The sequence below is a fragment of the Marmota monax genome, unplaced genomic scaffold (assembly GCF_021218885.2).
Source record: "Marmota monax isolate L192 unplaced genomic scaffold, Marmota_monax_Labrador192_F-V1.1 WCK01_AAM20220418_F8-fsc00027, whole genome shotgun sequence".
In the NCBI taxonomy this organism is placed as follows: Eukaryota; Metazoa; Chordata; class Mammalia; order Rodentia; family Sciuridae; genus Marmota; species Marmota monax.
Genome location: NW_026694617.1, coordinates 17,994,047 through 18,013,725, shown reverse-complemented (window position 1 = coordinate 18,013,725; position 19,679 = coordinate 17,994,047). Strand labels below are relative to the sequence as shown.

The window sequence follows — 19,679 nt, the reverse complement described above, 5'->3', positions numbered from 1 at the left end:
CTATCTGTGGAAAAATGAACGAACCTTAGCTACGCGTTTTAAAACATGGATCTATTTTTAAAATAATGTTAAATAAAAAATTAGTCTTAGAAACATACACAGTATAATTCATTTTTATAGAATCCTGTTCTTTAGAAACGTATCTGATAACATAAATGTAATTACGTTTTATTATATAAGCTTTATATATTATATATGGTACACATTATATAATCATGTCAGGTTTCCCAAACCATCCCCATGTTCAATGATTTGCTGGTCAGATTGGATCTCACAAGACTTAGCATATACTTGTGCTTATGAGTATGATTTATTAAGACAAAAGAGTACAATACAAAATAAAGAAAGGGAAAAAACACGGGGTAAAGTCTGGATGAACCTTCCAGGGAACCTCTCCCAGTGGAGTCATTCAGGGAACTCTTTGTTCCCCTAGCAGTGAATTATGACATTATTTATGTTTTCTGCCAGGGAAGTTTATTGGCCACTCAGGACCCAGAATATTGGGCTGGTCACATAGGCTGTCTCTGTTTGGCATGTACCCAGATTCCAAACTTTCAAAAGGAAATCTGGTGTTCAGAGTATTATTTGTACACAATTTAAGCATAGTAAAGTACTCTTATTATTTGTAGAAATGATGAGAATTCTCAAATTCAAGTTCTAGGTGGCAGTCAAAGGCCCACCCAGTAAGCAGATTTTTGAAAGGATAGTTGTCAGGCCTATAAAAATATATATATATATTTGTATCAGGGATTGAAACCAGGGGTATTTTACCACTGAGCCATATCCCCAGCCTGTTTTTTGTTTTGAGACAGGAACTTGCTAAGCTGCTGAGGCTGGCTTTGAACTTGTGATCCTCCTGGCTCAGGCTCCCCAGTAATAGCATGAGTCACCTGCCCAGCCAGTCCTATTAAGTCTTTTACACAAAATATTATTATGTTAATAAAATGAACAGCTTGGGTTGGGGTTGTGACTCAGTGTTAGAGCACTTGCCTCACACATATGAGGCACTTGGTTTGATCCTCAGCACCACATAAAATCAAATAAATAAAGGTGCTACTATACTGTTTATAACCAGTATATTATTTTTATAATAAAATTTCTGAGAGAATGAAGGAATGGTAAACCACTAAGGAGAGTAGTTATTTGGGGATAGTAAATTTGTAATTTTAGTGATATTAGAAATACTCAATTTAATTTAGATTTTGGATTCACTAGTATTTCTTTTTATGCTTCATAACTTTTGTTACACACATTTTAATATGTCAAGTATTACATGATGCAAAACTTTTAAAGCAAAAAGGAAAACTTGGCTATCTACCTCTTGTTTTTCTAAGAGTCCCAAGTTTTTATCCCTCTTCCTTTTGAATAATACCTTTAAGATGGTCTTATTTTACTGTTGAGTGTCTGCAATATAAAAGCAATGCCTTCTTCCCTCTCCCTGAAAGGAGTGGAAGATGGCAGTTTCATTTATGAGAAGCCATGAAGAAGGAGTATGAAGCTGACTGAACTTTTATTGTGATTAGATTATGATTTGGGTGCTTAGGGAGATGATGCCTGGTGTAGGGAGGGCAGAAAGGAAAGAGAGGTAGAACAAACAGTCCAGGAGAAACCTAGAATAAATTCTCAGGTACATGGAAGGATTCAGGGCAGGATTTTGGATCATGATTTTCAGAAAAGGACATTTGTTTCTAGCTTGGTAAGAGCCAAAAGTCAATAATAAGTTGATAAGCTTTTAAACACAATTTGTGATTGTGCTATAGAAGTGAGAGCAGAATTTGAAGAAGCTCATTCTGAGAAATTGATAATTGAGGCCAACCTTTGAAGTACCAGGCAGGGCTATAACAGTCACTTTGGAAATTGTAAAGCTTTTTTTTTTTCAGGCAATGTGATAACTTACTGAGATTCTACTATATGTTAATTTACTCACACTTCATCACTCTCTTTGTGTGGGGGTGGGGGGGAGAGAGGATCTTAAGGTAACATGCCCAGTTCAGGCATTGACCTTGTAAAGAATTTAGTACTCTTACCTACTAATCTAAGTGCCAGCATCTGCCTTAAGTGTTTTACATTTATTTTTTTCTCAGCAACATTGCTATAGTTTCTGTTAATCTTTTTTTACAGTTAATAAACTGAGGCTAGATGTTTTATTTTACTTGCCCAAGGTCCTATTACTAGTAAGTGGCAGAGCTGGGATTTGAACCCAATTACAATTTTACATTATTACATTCTCTAGAATTAATTTAAAAATGAACTAAGACATGAACATGCTTCTTAGCTTCCAGTCTAGTTCTTTGAATATTTTATTTGTATCCATAATAGGAATAGAGGATAGATTTGTGTCACTAGATGGTGGAGTTTTCAAATTTTAGTAATTATCTTACTCTTTGTCTTTGGTTTTTTAAATTATAATTTTCTTTAGTATAGATGAGTAATTTTGTGTCCTATTCATTTACAGTGCCTAAGTTTGCTGTTTTTCTAAACTTTATATGGGAGGGGCTTAAGCTCTTTTATCTATGGAAAATAATACAGATTTTCCAACATTATTAATGTTGGAGACATAAGTTTTCCCCAACATTTATTAATATTGGAGTAATAATATAAGTACGTTTATTTCATGTAGTACCTTTAAGAACAAAGACATTGATTGCATGGCTGAAAATTGGTAGAGATCATTTTCACTATAGTAAATGGTATGCCTCTGCTTCATTTAACTCTTCCAATCTGTTCAAGAGTATTTCATCGTGATTAGATTACGAATTGTGGGTGCTTAGGGAGATGATGCCTGGTATAGGGAGGGCAGAAAGGAAAGAGAGGTAGAACAAACAGTCCAGGAGAAACCTGGAATAAATTCTCAGGTACCAGGAGGGATTCAGGGCAGGGTTTTGGATCACGATTTTCAGAAAAGGACATTTGTTTCTAGCTTGGTAAGAGCCAGAAGTCAACAATAAATTGAGAAGCTTGTAAACACAGTTTGTGATTGAGCATCATTGGGCAGATGCTATTCCTATAGCTAATATCAGCTTGTTTTGATGTATTGCCAGAATTTCTGTTTCAGGGAAAGGAACACTGAATAAAAAGGTTTTCTGACAAGAAAGTAGAATGTATAGGAAGAGTTAACACTGTTGAAGCAAAAATTAATTCTTTTGACTGGTATATCATTAGGTTTTAGTCTACATTTACTCATATTTTCATCTAATATTCTCAGTGTTTGTTTACCTTGAGTTTATAGTCAATGGCAATGCCCCATGTATTGGTGAAGAGACCTGGGGCTTTGGAGAGGGACAGTTCTTGGATTTGGATCCTAGTAGTGTGGCATTGGGTGAATAATACCTTATGTCTCAGGGTTTTCTTCATATAAAAGGAGGGGGTAATGGTATTCTCTAAGTAAACTTAGTGAAGAAAGGAAACAGAATATGGACAACTTATTTCCATGCTTATGTAAAACTGAATTCACAAAAGAAAACAGGGCCTTTCCTGATTGAAGGTGTATTTTTACTATGAACTTTTAATATACTAGGCTATGTTATAATTCTTGAAAGGGCCTGTTTGGGGACTCTGTACCTATTCAGATTACCAGATTATAGTGCTCTTTAAGTTCCTTTAGCCACATTAACAGCTTTTGGCTGCCCTTATATAACCTTTTGTCCTCTGTAGTAGTTAGTCCTTAGTATCTGTCTGCTACCCCATTTTTAATTTTTCTAGTTTTAGGTTCCTATAGGCTACAAAATCAGATTGTCAGATTTATCAAAAAATGAATCTAAAGGATAAATGGGTTTTGTGGAATCTGAAGGAGTTACTATGAATAAAATACACCAATTAGATTATTTTGGGTGATTTGGAGTCTTTTTTGTTTCGAACTTTTTCATGATTTGCAGAGTTTTTTAAAATTAATTATTTTAGTCAATGTATACATAAAGTTTTATTATACAAGCAACTATTGATGGCAAAAGTTAAAAGTAGTGTTTGAAAAACTATATAAGGAAAGATGTGTTAACTCTCTAATCAGATGTTAAGGATATTTTTTATCCTTTTTTTTAGAATTTGGATAATCCAAATTGAATTAAAACCATGCTAATAAAATTTCTTAAATTTTCTAGCTATGACTTCACACCTATGGATTCTTCTGCAGTTTATGTGTTAAGTAGTATGGCTCGTCAGCGTCGTGCATCTTTGTCTTGTGGAGGACCTGGTGGTCAAGACTTTGCAGGATCTGGATTCAGTAAAAACTGTGGCTCACCTGGATCATCACAGCTCTCTTCCAATTCTTTGTATGCTAAAGCTGTCAAAAACCACAGCTCAGGGACTGTGAGTGCCACTTCTCCTAATAAGTGCAAAAGACCAATGAATGCCTTCATGCTTTTTGCCAAAAAATACAGAGTTGAATATACTCAGATGTATCCAGGGAAAGATAACAGGTAAACATAGTAATAATTCTGATTATAATTATTAATATTTCAGAACACTTCACGGTAACTGGGATATTACGTAAATTTTATTTTTCAATAGCTTTATTTGAATTCTTCCTATTAGGTTGACCTTAAAGTAAGTTTAAGTGGAATATTTTGGGTCAGGTTTTACTTTACAATAAATGGACCGATAATACATTGGGCTCTTTCAGTGGCAAGGATCTACCTTTTAAAATAAGAATATCATTTACCTGGTAGATTGTATCTTTATCGAAGAAATCTAGCACTATCTTGTGTCATATTTCAAGGATTTTATAATTGAGTCTTAATATGGAATGTGCAACCATTGGCAATTTGTCTAAGCTGCCAGATTTGTCAAAAGACTGACTTTTGAGTCGTCTTTAGTAGAGCCCAGAAATAAAAATGAACTCAAATCTTGCCTACTGTTTCCTGTAGCCTTACTTCATCTGAGTCCTTTGTCACTCTCAAACCAATCATATTCTCTCTTATGTTAAAGCTCTCTTCTTCCAGTCTTCCTATTTCTCTAATGATCAAAACAGCCATTTCATTTACCTTTGGTACCATAAGTTAAGTGATTAATCACACAATTCAGTTGTAAATTCAGATTTGAGTATTTTGAGATCTTAAGTAGTATTTACATTTTAGAAGAAAAGCTTCTCATCCTATATGCATCTTTGCATTAATACACAGTTTCCCTTACAAAATATTACAAGTAACATGAATAGCTTTGGCTTAGCATCTGGTTATTTCTTCACAATCTGTAGGATAGAATTATTGAGTAAAGCATTCTAAGGGCCTTTTCAGTGCAGTTTTTGAACTCTTGGGTGTGTCATTTGTGTGACTTTGGACATTAAAGTTCTAGTCTTCCATTTCTTCATCAGTTTGAAAAAAAAGTGGGTTTAACTATAGTGCTTTTTAAAAATTCAGTTTGGAAATCTTTTATCTGGTGAGTAATATGTAATATTGAAATACACTTAAAATTTTAAAGACCTTGTAAGAATAACTTTTAACTTTCTTGTTTTTTTAAGTAATTTTTTATCTGAGAAACCATCCATAGAGTGTTAGTAACAGGTGCAGGGCTGCATTCTTGTTGCACATATCTGGTACTAATTGTTAGTGTCCTTTGACATGTAGCTACTAGATTCTTGTGCCTATACCACATTAATCAGTCTTATCCCCTAACACCCCTGAGTATCAGCAGGGATGCTTTCTAAATTTATTTATAATTCTGGATAAATGAACTGTTTTGATTAAGAGCATAAATCTCATTTTTACTTATATATATATATTTTTTTTTCTGTTTTTTAGGGGCGGTGTATCAGATTATTCCCTTTATTGCTCATAGATTTTTCTTTGCATTTTAGCATTGCTTCCATGTGATTTATTAATCATCATCTAACATCAAAGGTTATCAGAGGTTATCTATCTTTAAATTGAAGGGGGAAAATCTCATATTTGTGAACTTATGGGCTAGGGATGTAGCTCAGTGATAGAGTGCTTGCCTAGCATGTTTGAGGTCTGCAGTCAATCTGGAGTATCATGCACACAGAAAAAAGGATTATTTTTCCCTTTCTCCAATAGAGAGATGTTCTAAGTCAGTGAATAAAGAGATTCTCATTTGGCAAACTGAGGGAGTGGACATGAAAATAGTTCAGAGAGAGAGATAGTTTATTTTAAGTTGGTATAAACATCAACCTGGATGAAAAATTCACTACAAAACTGAATATTTAGACAGTGTGTTTATTTTATAATTATAAAGAAAGGGAATACAGGGGCTGGGGTTGTGGCTCAGTGGCAGAGCATTTGCCTCACACACGTGAGGCATTGGATTCGATCCTCAGCACCACATAAAAATAAGTAAATATAATAAAGACATTTTAAAAAAAGAGAGAATATAGATAATGACTATTATCTATGGTGTTTTAACTTAAGGAGTAAATTGTTTCCCAAGTATTACATAACCACCCCATTCAGAAACATCTCATATATTTTGTAAAATTGAGATAAGGGTGTGTATGTGAATAGTTTTTACTGGTTTAAGTGGCAAATAAATCAACTGTTACATGGTACCCATGTCCATTAAAACTATTAAAATTTTTTTTTTAATAAAAGAAGATAGTGCAAGGTTTAACCACCTTGACATAGTTGACAAACGACAAATATACTTACTATGTATTTCTTTGTGAGAATCCGTGGTTACAATCTTCTAAAGCATAGATGGCAGTCTACCTTCCTTATCAGTATAAAATCACTGGTTTGTACTTGTGTAGTCATTCCAAGGTTTTCTGTCTTGTGTGAGTGTCATGGAATGGTTAGGCACTCTTAAAAAAGAAGAAGAGTTATGTCTGTGTGACCTGGGGTGAGACTATTTTAATAGGCTTGGTAGCAGAGTGACAAGTATGAATAGGAAAATAGTTACAAATTTCTATCACGATACATCCTATTAATTTGACTTCTTAACCTTTTGATTTTAATTCAGTTTAAATGATAAGAACATCATAAGATAAACATTAAGGCAAGCATAGTTAATCACTATGGTTGCATGGATAAAAAATGACATTGATCATAACTGATATGTTAGAAGTACAACCAGTTTTTAATACAAGTTGAATACTTTATACTGATACTGCATACTGTCTGCTTTTATGTCTTAAACATCTTTTAAAAGCTGGTATACCAGGATAGATCCAGTGGTAATTGATCCTTTTTAAAATACCTGATTTCTGGCCCTTTTAGATGTCTTTCTGCAATTGAGAATATTGGCATGATTCCAAGGAGGCTTTAAATGTCAAGATTATGATAAATGGACCATATGACTTGGGAGTTTGCTGGAAATGACTGACAGCCTTGACCTTTTCCCTTCTTTATGTTGGACAAGATTTTTATCTTTAACTATAATTCTGCCTCAAGTAGCAGCACTTGATGTGAATTTCGTGAAAAATTCTTGTCTTCAACATTGTGTAAATATTTATTTTACAGAGCCATAAGTGTGATCCTTGGTGACAGGTGGAAGAAAATGAAGAATGAAGAGAGAAGGATGTATACATTAGAAGCAAAGGCTTTGGCTGAAGAACAAAAACGTTTAAATCCTGATTGTTGGAAAAGGAAAAGAACCAATTCAGTACGTTTCAGCAAGTAGTTGTTTAAAATGATCTTGACTTATCCCCATAGTTGTGCTGCAGTGATGGAGCAGTTGTTACAACCTTTCAAGGTTGTATTGATGCTATTTCTTAGCATTTTTATACTTTATAATCCAATAATATTTTCATATCATATGAGGAAACACTTTCTGTGCATTCACTCCCTTAGTATGCAAATAGAAATCCGAAGCTACTTTATAATGAATGTTTGTCTTAAATGTTGAGTTGGAAAGATAGTTTTTATTTCTAGCTGGGTTGAAAGATGAGCATTATTAACCTATTAATACCACAGTAGAAATTTTGTCTAATTTTGGTGGCAGGTCTCACCAGCCTTTCTGTCCTTAATTGGTGAGAAACTAATGAGGATGCTGGTGTGGGTGTATGTTTACTGACATCCAGGGGTCACTTCTGCCATAGGCACAGAATTTTTAGATTAAAAACCTCAAAAGAAGATATAGGCCCAGAAATGGTGGTAAACAATTTTGTATCATGATAATGCTGTCTCAGATAGACTTGTTTCTTAGAACTTTTCTATTACTAGACTAGCATTTTTTATGTTTACTGTTTTTAGATCAATTACAAGAAAATGTCACACGATAGGGCAGATTGGGCTCTTCACTAAAAAAGGGAAGAGAGGTCAGTAGTTAACAGGAGGGCTGGTTAAAAGGACATTTTAAATTCATTCTATATATTTATGCCTATTTCTATAGTAACATGCAGGTCACATCTGCATAAAGTTTTAAAGTAATAGGTGAGAAGGTGGCTGAACTTGATTTTGGAAGTTAAACTTCATTAGTTTAGAATTTCATGTGGTAGGACTTGACCTGTATCTCTTTTATGTTTGCCCTAATCCATCTCATCTTTTATAAAAAGTATTAACAAAATTTAAAATGATCTTTGAGAAAGCAATCTTTTTTAAATAGTAAATTTATAAACATTATCTTACACATCTGAGCTTTCATATATAGAATTATTATGTATTGATTTTTAAACATTCACTGAGTTTAATTTTATTTCCACAGGGCTCACAACAACATTAAACCAGGATGCTTATGTTCTTAAGTCTATAGTTGCATAAACATTGACTCTTTGATGGAAAGACTTAAGAAGATCCAGGTCTCACCATTTGTCCCGAATTCGTGTGACCATAAGATACTGATAGCATTGAGTCTTGAAATGATTTAATAATATGAGTGAGGATTTGCTTTCTCCATTAGAGCATTAAGTATGCTAAAACTATCAACATTGTAAACCAAATTGCCTTATTTTCCTTCCAAACTTCATATATGTCTATCAGGTAATATAGGCTTGAAAATTTGATATCCTGTGGTGCTAAAGTATAGTAGAAAGAGAGAAGTGTATACTTGTTTTATTTTAAATCGTATCAAAGGGGAATTTAAAAATATGTAACTGCTGTCTATACATTGGCTCCTTACTGCTTATTAATCTGTATTGTAAACAAGATGAAATGAAGCAGAAGCTGGGGTTGGCCTTTCTGTGAGCACCCACCATGTGGCCCAGCATCTGTGCCAAACAGGCGCTCTTAGTCTGGCCAGTGCCAAGAGACTGTGTAACATGTGGAAGGTGGATGGTGTGGCTGTCCCAGCAAAAAATGCCACCTGCTGCAGTTACCACAGGCATGCTGAGTTCATGCAGCAGGTGGCAGCACTAATCCATTATTGCAGTGGAGACCTAGCCTGGGCCAAGGTAAAGTTAGTTAATAGCATTGGGATATAGTCACTGTAATGGTGCTATTAACAGTCCGACACCATTGTATTTTTAAACTTTGTGTTCTATATCTCCTCAGCCACGTATCTTAAATATATTTTGTCATCATATCTTTATGGTGGGGGCAGACTTTGCACTTATTGCAGTGCAACACTTGCACTTTACTTTTCCTCCAACTGTCTAAAATTAGAGCAAATACATTGGCAATACAGCTGCTTTTGCTCTGAGCTACAATCATGGCTTTTCATGTTACTTACCAAGTGGTGTTTCTGGTTAGGAATCACAACTGTAAAATTGATTTCAGTTCATTTACACTTCTTCATGATGTTGCCCCTCAATTTTGCACACTATATTCTTGTATATTATTTCAAATAAAATGAAAAAAGTTTATCTCTGACTTCTGATTGATCTGGACTAAATTTTATATATGAATTGTCAAAATAAAATGATCAGGAGATGGAAAACAGACTTTATTAATTATGAGGGTATTGACGCATTTTTAAAATTAATGGGGCAAGAGCAATAGACAAATAAAGACTTTATAGACTCTGGTAGAAGAAAATTTATTTTTAACTTGTCATCTTTGTTACAAGGTTGAACCACCAATGTCTGCTTTTAATAAAATGACAAAGTATAAAGAAAACCTTGCTTTATTATAGTTTGACATTTAGAGAACATTTAGTGGTGTGGTATGTCTGAGCTTTGGGATGTGCCACTGGTTAACAAACTGCTGCACATTAGAATCTCTTTAGGGACATGCTTTTAGAAATATTGATGCCTAGTTTCCACCACTCCAAAATGTATCAACTAGGGTGAAACTTAGGCCTCATGATTTAAAAAATTTCTCTGACGATGTGAATATGCAGTCCTATTTGGGAACCACTGGCCTACACACTTAATGCAGAAGCAGGCAGGTTGGGGGAAGCAGAGTACCTAGTATTGTCACTTGATCATATCCCTGTTTTTAAAGACTGTAACCATAGGGGAATGTGATGGAAAAGAAACTTCAGCTAGTTTATTACAAAAATCTGAAATCAGGAGGAAAAAAAGTTGGGTTATTTCTGGAAAAATCAGGTCCATGAGGTTGTGCTGAAGATCCTAATTTGACATCTAAAGTCAAAATGTTAAAGAGAAATGGGACAAGATCATTTACAATCTTCAACAATATTGCATAGTAACTGCATATTTTGGGTTAGTGCAGTATGTAGATTAACGAAGGTTTCACATTATTATTGAGCAGACATAGCTTTCTGAAGCAGCTGAACCATTATGGGATACACTGGTGCAAATTCTTTGCCTTCTCTACTTCTCACTGATTGAACATAAGCTTCCAGGGCTCCCCTGAAACCAAATTGAAAACAGTATCATAACATTACCCACATTAAACAGTTTGGGGGGTAAATAGTATTTTTAAAAAGATAGAAATAAATCCATTTCTGGAACTGCTATACCACACAGGAAGTAACTCACAGCCTCAAACATTTAATGATAGTGTTACTATGGTAACTACAAAGTAAAATGCAAAACTGCAAACTTTGTCAATCTGCATTTTATGTAGTGATCTAGTCATAGGCTCTCTGGCTTCTAAATATGTGTTGTTTCCCTTCCCCCTGCTTCCCTACTGAAGACACCTCTGAAAGCTACACATAGTTTGTGTGTATTCACAGAACGAAGGAGATGACACCTTGGAAAGACATGTTTAGGAGTGCTGGGGGTGGGGTCCTTTGGCATGTATGGTAACCACTAGTAGGTACATGATATTCACAATATTTTATGGACTACACACAATCCACAACTAGAAAGTTATAGGACTCTTTTTTTAAGTTACGTGATGAGAAGCAGTCTGAATTTAGTCAAGGGTACGTGGTTCCACGTAAATTCATGATGGTATTTTTTCATGAATTATATCAGGGTCAGCAAATGCCTGTAGGCAAAATGTCACTCTGTGCTCGTTCTGTCTATGGTTTAGGGCTGCTTTTACATCACCATGGCCAAGTTAATGGTTCAGGAAGAGATTATAGAGCCTCCAAAATCTAAAATGTGTCTGACCCTTTTGGGAAAACTTGCCATTCCCAGAACTACATCATCTGGTTAAGCGGAAGCTAAAAAGAATGGTTCTAAGATTGTTCATTTTGGCCTCTTAAGTGCAAGGTATACAAATCAATTTTTGTGACACTGTTTTCTTCAAAATTTCACACTTTGAGGTAGAACATTTCTATAAAGATGTTAATTCCATTATAACTCACATATTCAGTCTCAAGTCCCATTTAATATATAACTCTTAACTGGTTTTTCTTTTTTTTTTTTTCTCCCAAACACTGAAATCATTCAATCTGCAGTGTTTTCTACCATCAATCACCTTCATACAGCAATAATTCTCATATCTCTTTCTTCCAGCCCTGACCACCCTCCTGATTTCTGTTTACTGTCTTTTGGACATCGTTAACACATCTGCTTCCAGGTATCCCTCAAACCTAACCCTAACCCTAACCTACCAAACACTTAGGGCAGTGTTCTGCCTGCCTTCCCTTGTTGTAACAGAGGACACCAGCATCTTAAGGTTTCTATCAGTTCTCTTTCACTCCTATAAATTCACCTCACATATTTACACATAGAGTCCTTGATCTTCACTTTGCTTATTTGAACCCCTGCTGTCTTGTGTCCTGAAGAATGCTGTCACCTCTTGGGTGGTCATCCTGGTGCTGGCTTTCCCCCTCCTGGACAGTCTTCCCTACATTACAACAAGAGCTCTCCTCCTGAAGCGTAATAACATTTGCTAAGCCTGAGTCACTATAGCACAGTGCCCGACTCATATACAGCTGAGTGAGTACCAGCTTCTTCATAGACCTCCACCCAGCCCTTTTCCACGCAATTGCTGGCTTCCTGACAGTTTGATGTGGCCTAAAAAGACCTCACATCACTTGGTATTTTTCTTTTTTATTACCAAATAATGTGCAATACAGCTAAACTGCACTTGTGATTATTAGTCTGAACCCTTATCCACCCAGAGAGAGACCAAGGGTATTTGTTCATACATTGCTGAAAATGAAATATTTCCCTATTAGGTTAGCAGCTGAGAAAGGGCCTGTTCATCTTTGACCATCTCATGGTAAATGAGATAAGGATAATCTCTTAGGCCTTTGTGCATTATCCTTATCCTTGCAGTGTCCTTCCTTGTTTTCATCATTGCAGAGCTCTTTTTCTCTTAAACTCAGCTTCAAATGCTCCCTTTTAGTAGAGTCTCTCCTAACTCCTATAAGCACAAAAGAATGGAAATCATCTTAGAGTCACATAAATTTGTGGAAAGATCTGACTTCTGTATCAACAGCCTTGACTCTGCAGGACTCAGCATTTTGGGATTTCTGAAGGCTGGATCCATGCTCTGTTCAGGGCATGAGTCCTTTAAACCAACATGTGGAGGAATGGGCAGGCCTCTGAAACCAGCTGCTTGAATAAGATGTAATGTCATTACTTGGCTCACATGCTTAAGCCTGAGTCCCACTAATACATAATTCTTAACTGGTCATATACATGGAATTTAATGCTCTTAGAGCACAATGTTTTATGAGATGCTTCAGTTCATGTCAAAGCCAACCATTAATGGAGCTATTTCTCTGAAAAAACCTGTTACTTTTAATACTTTGCTAGTTGCTATGCTGTTCTGGGCAACTGCCTCTATTCCACAAGTGAAGTCCTGAAGACTCATATATAATAGAGACACCCCCAAGGACTAAATTATCTTTGAGAAATGGTATATATGTGTACGTATATATCGATCTAAGAAATAAGTGTGTTGAAATTCATAGAAACTGCCAGAGTGAATGAATTATATCTATTCTGTTTAATACACAAAAATCAACTTGGCAGTTTCATTTGCATTTAAAAGAATAAGACATTATATAAATTACATAATATGTAAAATTCAGCAGCTCAGAAATTAGTTATTTTTTATTTTATATTCATCAAAAACACCATCAGAACTACAGGGAGAAAAACAGATGAAGCTGCCCTCCCACATAAAATCAGAGCAAGATTTTCAAGCACTTATTAAATTACTTCATTTGCTTCAGCAAAACATTAGCTTTCTTGGAAGTCAGGCCAAGAATTATGTAATAGTTTCAACTCTGGTTTGTAACCAAAATAAGATGATTACTGAAGTTATCCTTAATGGGAAAAAACAAAACACAAATTATTACTAGAGGAATGGCTTGTGAAACATGGCAACACTGCTCAATGTGACATACATAAACCCTGTAGAGGTTTTCATAGAAAATAAAGTTGATCTTTGTCAGGCATTAAACATTCAGTGTGATTAGTACTGACGTACATACATGATTTAAGGATATACCAAGTGTCTAAAAAGGCAGTTTAAACCCCAGGCTTTTTCCTTGGGTTCCAACTCAGGCACAGTTCCCAGAATTTGAATACAGTGACATAACAATACAAGAAGGGGAGACCAAACTTCACCGACCCTCAACAGGGATTTGGGAATTTTGCAAAAATACTTATTATGGCTCCTAGCCCATGATAAGAGGGTAAAGGGCAAGCAGTCCAATGCATGTGGTGTCAAGCATTTTCTGATAACTGTATAGATAAAGTACCATTATGTTAATAAAGTCTGAACAATTCTGACCTCAGTGTTCTCAGAGAGGACTGCAGTAAGAAGGACTGCTGCTGCACTACCAATACTAAAAGTAAATGGAGGGCTGGGGTTGTAGCTCAGTGTTAGAGAGCTTGCCCAGCACATATGAGGCATGGGGTTTGATCCTCAGCACCACATAAAAATAAATAAAGGTATTCTGTCTATTTACAAGTAAAAAAAAAAATTACAAAAAAGTAGATGGGTTTGAGGCCAGTTCTGATTCTGCAGATCCTGAGAAATGTTTTCATCAAAACCTCCTACTGCATCTTTACTAAAACACATTCTACACAGGCAAACTCACCGGTATGAGTGAGGCAGTCATCTCTGAACTGGGAGCACACACATCTGCAGCACCTGCCTGGTGGGTCTGAGTAGGTGCAATTCTGCCCCACTTACCCCACCTGGCCTCATGAGTCAGTGATTACTCTGACTTTAGAAATAACTTGACTATTATTCATTCAAAATTCAGAAAAACATTTGGTGTCAAAAGGAAACAAAGGCAGGAGAGTTCACTATTTGCCATTTATTCGGCAGCAGTACTTACACTCGTCTCATTTTGCCCTACTTTATGACAAGTAACAGATTATGCTAGGAGAAACAGAATAAATATACAACAAGGTTTACCCCAGAAGCTAAAATGAATGTGCTGACATTTAAAGGGCAATTGTCACCCTGGGTTTATCTACAGGGGAAAGAAATTCACCCAGTGATGCTTTGGTATGCAGGAATGAAATTAGTTTTGTGGTAATACATTAAAAAGCATATTGTCTGAAATAAAGGTCCTTTTCTTGCCAACAATCTAGGTTACAAGAGTGCAGTTTTTCTGAATCCCCCAGGGAAGGCTAAATTTTCTGCTCAGGGCAAGAAGGTTCTGGTATCAGTCAACTGTAGAAGCCTGGTTAGTCCTTATTTAAAAGGCATGACAGTATTTCTGAGCATGATTTTCAGTTGCTAAAAATAGGCTTAGCAACAGCATTGCTGATGAAATCACTCAGGAACATTTTTAAAGAGAAGCAAAAGAAAACAGATTTGTGATGTACCCACAGCAGGACAACTGTTGTAGATGAACTCATTCCAACTTGTTAAGAAGGCAAAATGAGCCCTGCTCAATTCACTGAATTCTTTTCTATTATCAGGTGTGTTGCAGCTGAGTGAATCACTGGGACAAGGAAAAAATTCACAGAGACCCTGCAAATGCCTGAGTTAGGCTAGACCCAGACTCCCTCACACACCCAAAGCCTTTTCAGAGGGCAGTTGAAACAAGTCATGGGAACTTATGGGAAGCTCCTCTTGCAACCTTTCCCACTGCTCACAGCTGAGTTCAGAAGGGCAAGAAAGAAGGGCAGGGGTCTGGGCTAATCAACTTTGCTTACATAGTAGCCACAGTCCTGGACACCATATCCGAGGGCTCAGTGCCACTGTCCGAAGCTGATGAGCTGATGTTTCTGAATGATCACTTATAGCTTCCTTAGTGGAGTCTTTCACTTGGTAACTGGAATGTTTCGCTGTGGCAGTGGGTGATAGTCTGGGCTGCACAATGGACCTGTCTGATGAGCTCTTAAGAGATCCCGAGGCCCAGAGCAATCAGAAAGATGAAAGAAATCAAAGGGATATGTATAGGGAAAGAAGAACTTAAATTAGCACTATTTGCTGACAATATGATTCTATACCTAGAAGACCCAAAAAACTCCACCAGAAAACTTCTAGAACTAGTAAATGAATTCAGCAAAGTAGCAGGATATAAAATCAACACCCATAAATCAAAGGCATTTCTGTATATCAGTGACAAAGCCTCTGAGAAGGAAATGAGGAAAACTACCCCATTTCACAATAACCTCAAAAAAAAATAAGACACTTGGGAACCAACTTAGCGAAAGAGGTGAAAAACCTATACAATGAAAACTATAGAACCCTATAGAAAGAAATCAAAGATGACCTTGGATAGACAAAATTAATATCAAAATGACCATACTACCAAAAGCACTATAAGATTTAATGCAATTCTGATCAAAATCCCAATGGCATTCCTCATAGAAAGAGAAAAAATAATCATGAAATTTATCTGGAAAAATAAGAGACCCAGAATAGCTAAAGCAATCCTTAAGAGGAAGAGTGAAGCAGGTGGCATCGCTATACCAGACCTTAAACTATACTACAGAGCAATAGTAACAAAAACAGCATGGTATTGGCACGAAAACAGATTGGTAGACCAATGGTACAGAATAGAGGACACAGAGACTAATCCACAAAATTACAATTATCTTGTATTAGACAAAAGTGCCAAAAACATGCACTGGAGAAAAGATAGCATCTTTAACAAATGGTGCTGGGAAAACTGGAAATTCATATGCAACAAAATTAAATTAAACCTTTATCTCTCATCAGGCACAAAATTCAACTCAAAACGGACCAAGAACCTAGGAATTAAACCAGAGACTCTCCGTCTATAGAAGAAAAAGTAGGCCCTAATCTTCATCATGTGGGATTAGACCTCGACTTCCTTAATAAGACTCCTATAGTGCAAGAATTAAAACCAAGAATCAATAAATGGGATTCAAACTAAAAAGTTTCTTCTCAGTAAAAGAAATAATCTATGAGGTGAATAGAGAGCCTACATCTTGGGAGCAAATTCTTACCCCTTACACATCAGATAGAGCACTAATCTCTAGGGTATATAAAGAACTCATTTGACCCAGCTATCCCTCTCCTCAGATTATACCCAAAGGACTTAAAAACAGTATACTTATAGGGACACAGCCACATCAATGTCTATAGCAGCACAATTCACAATAGCTAAACTATGGAACCAACCTAGATGCCCTTCAATAGATGAATGGATAAAAAAAAAAGTGGCATATATACACAATGGAATTTTACTTAGCAATAAAAGAGAATAAAATCATGGCACTTGCAGGTAAATGGATGGTGCTGGAGAAGATAATGTTAAGTGAAGTTAGCCATTATCCTCCAAAACAAATGCTGAATGTTTTCTCTGATATAAGGAGGCTAACTCATAGTGGGGTAGGGAGGGGGAACATGGGAGGAATAAATGAATTCTAGATAGGGAAGAAGGGAGGGAGGGACAGGGAGGAGGCAGGGGATTAGCAAGGATGGTGGAATGTGATGGACTCATTATCCAAATGTATGAAGACACGAACTGGGTATCAACCTATTTTATATACAAACAGAGATATGAAAAATTGTGGTATATATGTGTAATAAGAATTGTAATGCAAAAAACAAAGTACATGTATAAAGACATGAATTGGTATGAACATACTTTATATACAAAGATACGAAAAATTGTGCTCTATATGTTAATAAGAATTGTAATGCATTCCGCTGTCCTGTATTTAAAAAAATAAAATCAATTAAACAAACAAACAAAAACAGAGATCCTGAGGCCATAGCACCAGCAATTCTGAGGCAGTCAAGGGTGTAGCCTAGGCAGTAGGACTTTTCAAAGCTTTGTAAATGCTTCTCAGCAAACAGGGCTGAGAATCACCTTAGCACCATGAGCCCCATTCTGGCTGTAGGATACTCAGCTCATCACCCACACTGTGGCTCAAACACAGGTTAACTGGCATGGCCCTAGACCCTAGACAGAGATGAGAATGGCTTCAAGAACCCTTTGACAGAGACAACTGACTGGATTGGAGGACAAAGGTGATGGAGAAGTCAAATGATGATTTAAAGGTTTTCTAGTTTGGTTGGTTAGGTGATGGTGACCTCCCAACCAAGACAGGAAATATGGTAGAACAAGGTTCGTAAGAAAAGATCAGTTTGGAACACTTTGGTGCCGAGATTTCTTTGGGGCATTCAAGTGGTGACATGACAGCAAGTTGACCTACCTGAGGGCCTGTGCAATCAAGTAAGTCACATATCAGATGCCATGAAGTACAGAAGAGGCCACAACAGGCATAGGTCTGGATGAACTCATCCGGGAACCAACATTTGGAAAGAATGAGTCAAAAAAGAGCCAAGAACAAAATATGGGAAGTGATATTATTCAAAGAATGGATGGAAGGAGAGAATTCAGCAAATGAGGTAGAAGAGGAAAATGGCAGAGATGTTATAACAGAAACAGATGAACATGTCCATGGGGTCATGGAGGCTCCAAGAGGAAAGGGCCACATCTCAGTTTAGGAATGAAGATTTCTGATGAGTAGGAGGTCTTTGATGACTTGGCGAGGGCAATTTCAGAAAAAAGTATTGTTGGAAGAAGGATAACAGTTAAAGCATCCCAACCTCGGCACAACTGAAGTATACAGTATGTGTGTTTGAACATGTGCACATGCTGTCACACACACGCATACACAGTGAACTCAAGGGGCACTATGGGAGGACACATAGAATCTAAATAGTTAAGTTGTCCTTGTCTCCTTCTAACAACTATTTCATATCTGGGTAGTGTTTAAAGTTCATTCACATTTTTGCTTCACCAATTCAATAGCTGCAACACATGAAAATAACACAGAAAATGTGGAGTTAAGCCAAAGAGTGCAGGTTGGTTTTTAGAGCTGGAAGTGCATAGTGCCATTCCTGCATGGGGTATGGAATGGCACAAAATAGGATGCAAAGGACTGAAAGTATTAGATATTGAGGGCAAAATTACCATACCCAAAGGTTCACAGCTGGGCGCTCTAGTATGAGTGGTCTATGCAATGAGGTGGCCTGCCTTAAGAAGGTGCAATCCTGTGTCCATGTCTATCTAGGCACTGCCCTTCATCCCTACTGTGTCCCCCACCTACCTTGGGCTTCTATCCCAAGTGGATACCCTAAAACACAGGGCTTTACCTGATGAGGAGAAGCCTGTCCTTTTCAGATGGATGGTCATCCAGCCACTGGGAGAAGCGTGCATGGGACCATTCTGCCCTCTGCAGGGTCAAAACACAATTAGAGAAGAGTATGAATACATTCTTCAACAAATGGTGGTAAATGCCGGTTCAAAAATCACTCTTAGGGGCTGGACTTATAGCTCAATGACAGTGTGCTTGCCTAGCATGTGTGAGGCACAGGGTTCAATCCTCAGCACCACATAAAAATAAATAAAGGCATTGTGTCCATCTATAACTTTAAAAAAATCAAAAATTAAAACAATAAATAAATAAATAAATAAATAAATAAATAAAGCACTCTTGGGGATTTTCAAGGTGAAATTCCCTCACACACCTGCGTGACGGAAGCTTGTAAAAGGTGGCACAGGCTTTAGGCACCTTCCTAACTCCCGAGAGCCTTCAGAACTTCCCACTTGATGGTGGGAGAGCAAAGAAAATGGGGCCTCCATCCAATAAAGTTTATGAACATAAACTACTTGTGACATCATTATTTAAAGGGCTAATTCTGGATTCAATGGATAATTTTTTTAAAAAAAAATTTTCTAGTTTGTTAAGTTGCTCAATATTCACAAATTAACAGGGAAGACTCACAAGAGGGTTTTGGCTTTGCTGTATTACCTGGAAAGGAGATTTCAGCTCAGCAGGTGCTCTTGTGAACAAAAACTGAATAATAATGCTGAATGGAATAATGTCCCCCAGTGCAGGACTATTAGCTACATGTTCACTTGTCTGGAAGAGCAATGGTCTAGAAGACGAAAAGCCACAAGTTAATTCATGCCATTCCACATCAAAACAGGTAATGTGGTAGAAGAATCATCACACTTAAATATCAATATTCTTCCTAAACTGGCTATTGAAGGATGATTATCCAATTTTGTAATGCCCCATTCAACCCTAAGACCCA

General features: G+C 36.6%; 2 protein-coding genes across 8 annotated transcripts in view; one reads left to right on the top strand and one right to left on the bottom strand.

Annotated features, from left to right (window-relative positions):
- Nucleotides 1-9,692, top strand: part of Hbp1 (HMG-box transcription factor 1) — a 29,292-nt gene extending 19,600 nt beyond the window's left edge. For all 3 annotated transcript variants that reach the window (XM_046422372.1, XM_046422373.2, XM_058572156.1), the window contains 3 exons: nt 4,098-4,415; nt 7,407-7,548; nt 8,590-9,692. In XM_046422372.1, the coding sequence (XP_046278328.1) occupies nt 4,098-4,415; nt 7,407-7,548; nt 8,590-8,607 (478 nt within the window). In that variant the 3' untranslated portion in view covers nt 8,608-9,692. The remainder of the gene's footprint in view (nt 1-4,097; nt 4,416-7,406; nt 7,549-8,589) is intronic.
- Cog5 (component of oligomeric golgi complex 5) overlaps nt 1-19,679 on the bottom strand; it is a 374,945-nt gene that overhangs the window by 15,564 nt on the left and 339,702 nt on the right. For 4 of the 5 annotated variants that reach the window (XM_046422368.2, XM_046422369.2, XM_046422371.2 and 1 more), the window contains 3 exons: nt 19,394-19,520; nt 18,735-18,814; nt 9,843-10,636 (listed from right to left, as the gene is read on the bottom strand). In XM_046422368.2, the coding sequence (XP_046278324.1) occupies nt 10,525-10,636; nt 18,735-18,814; nt 19,394-19,520 (319 nt within the window). In that variant the 3' untranslated portion in view covers nt 9,843-10,524. Of the gene's footprint in view, nt 1-9,842; nt 10,637-18,734; nt 18,815-19,393; nt 19,521-19,679 lie in introns of those variants that run through there. The other variant, XM_046422370.2, reaches the window with a different exon arrangement.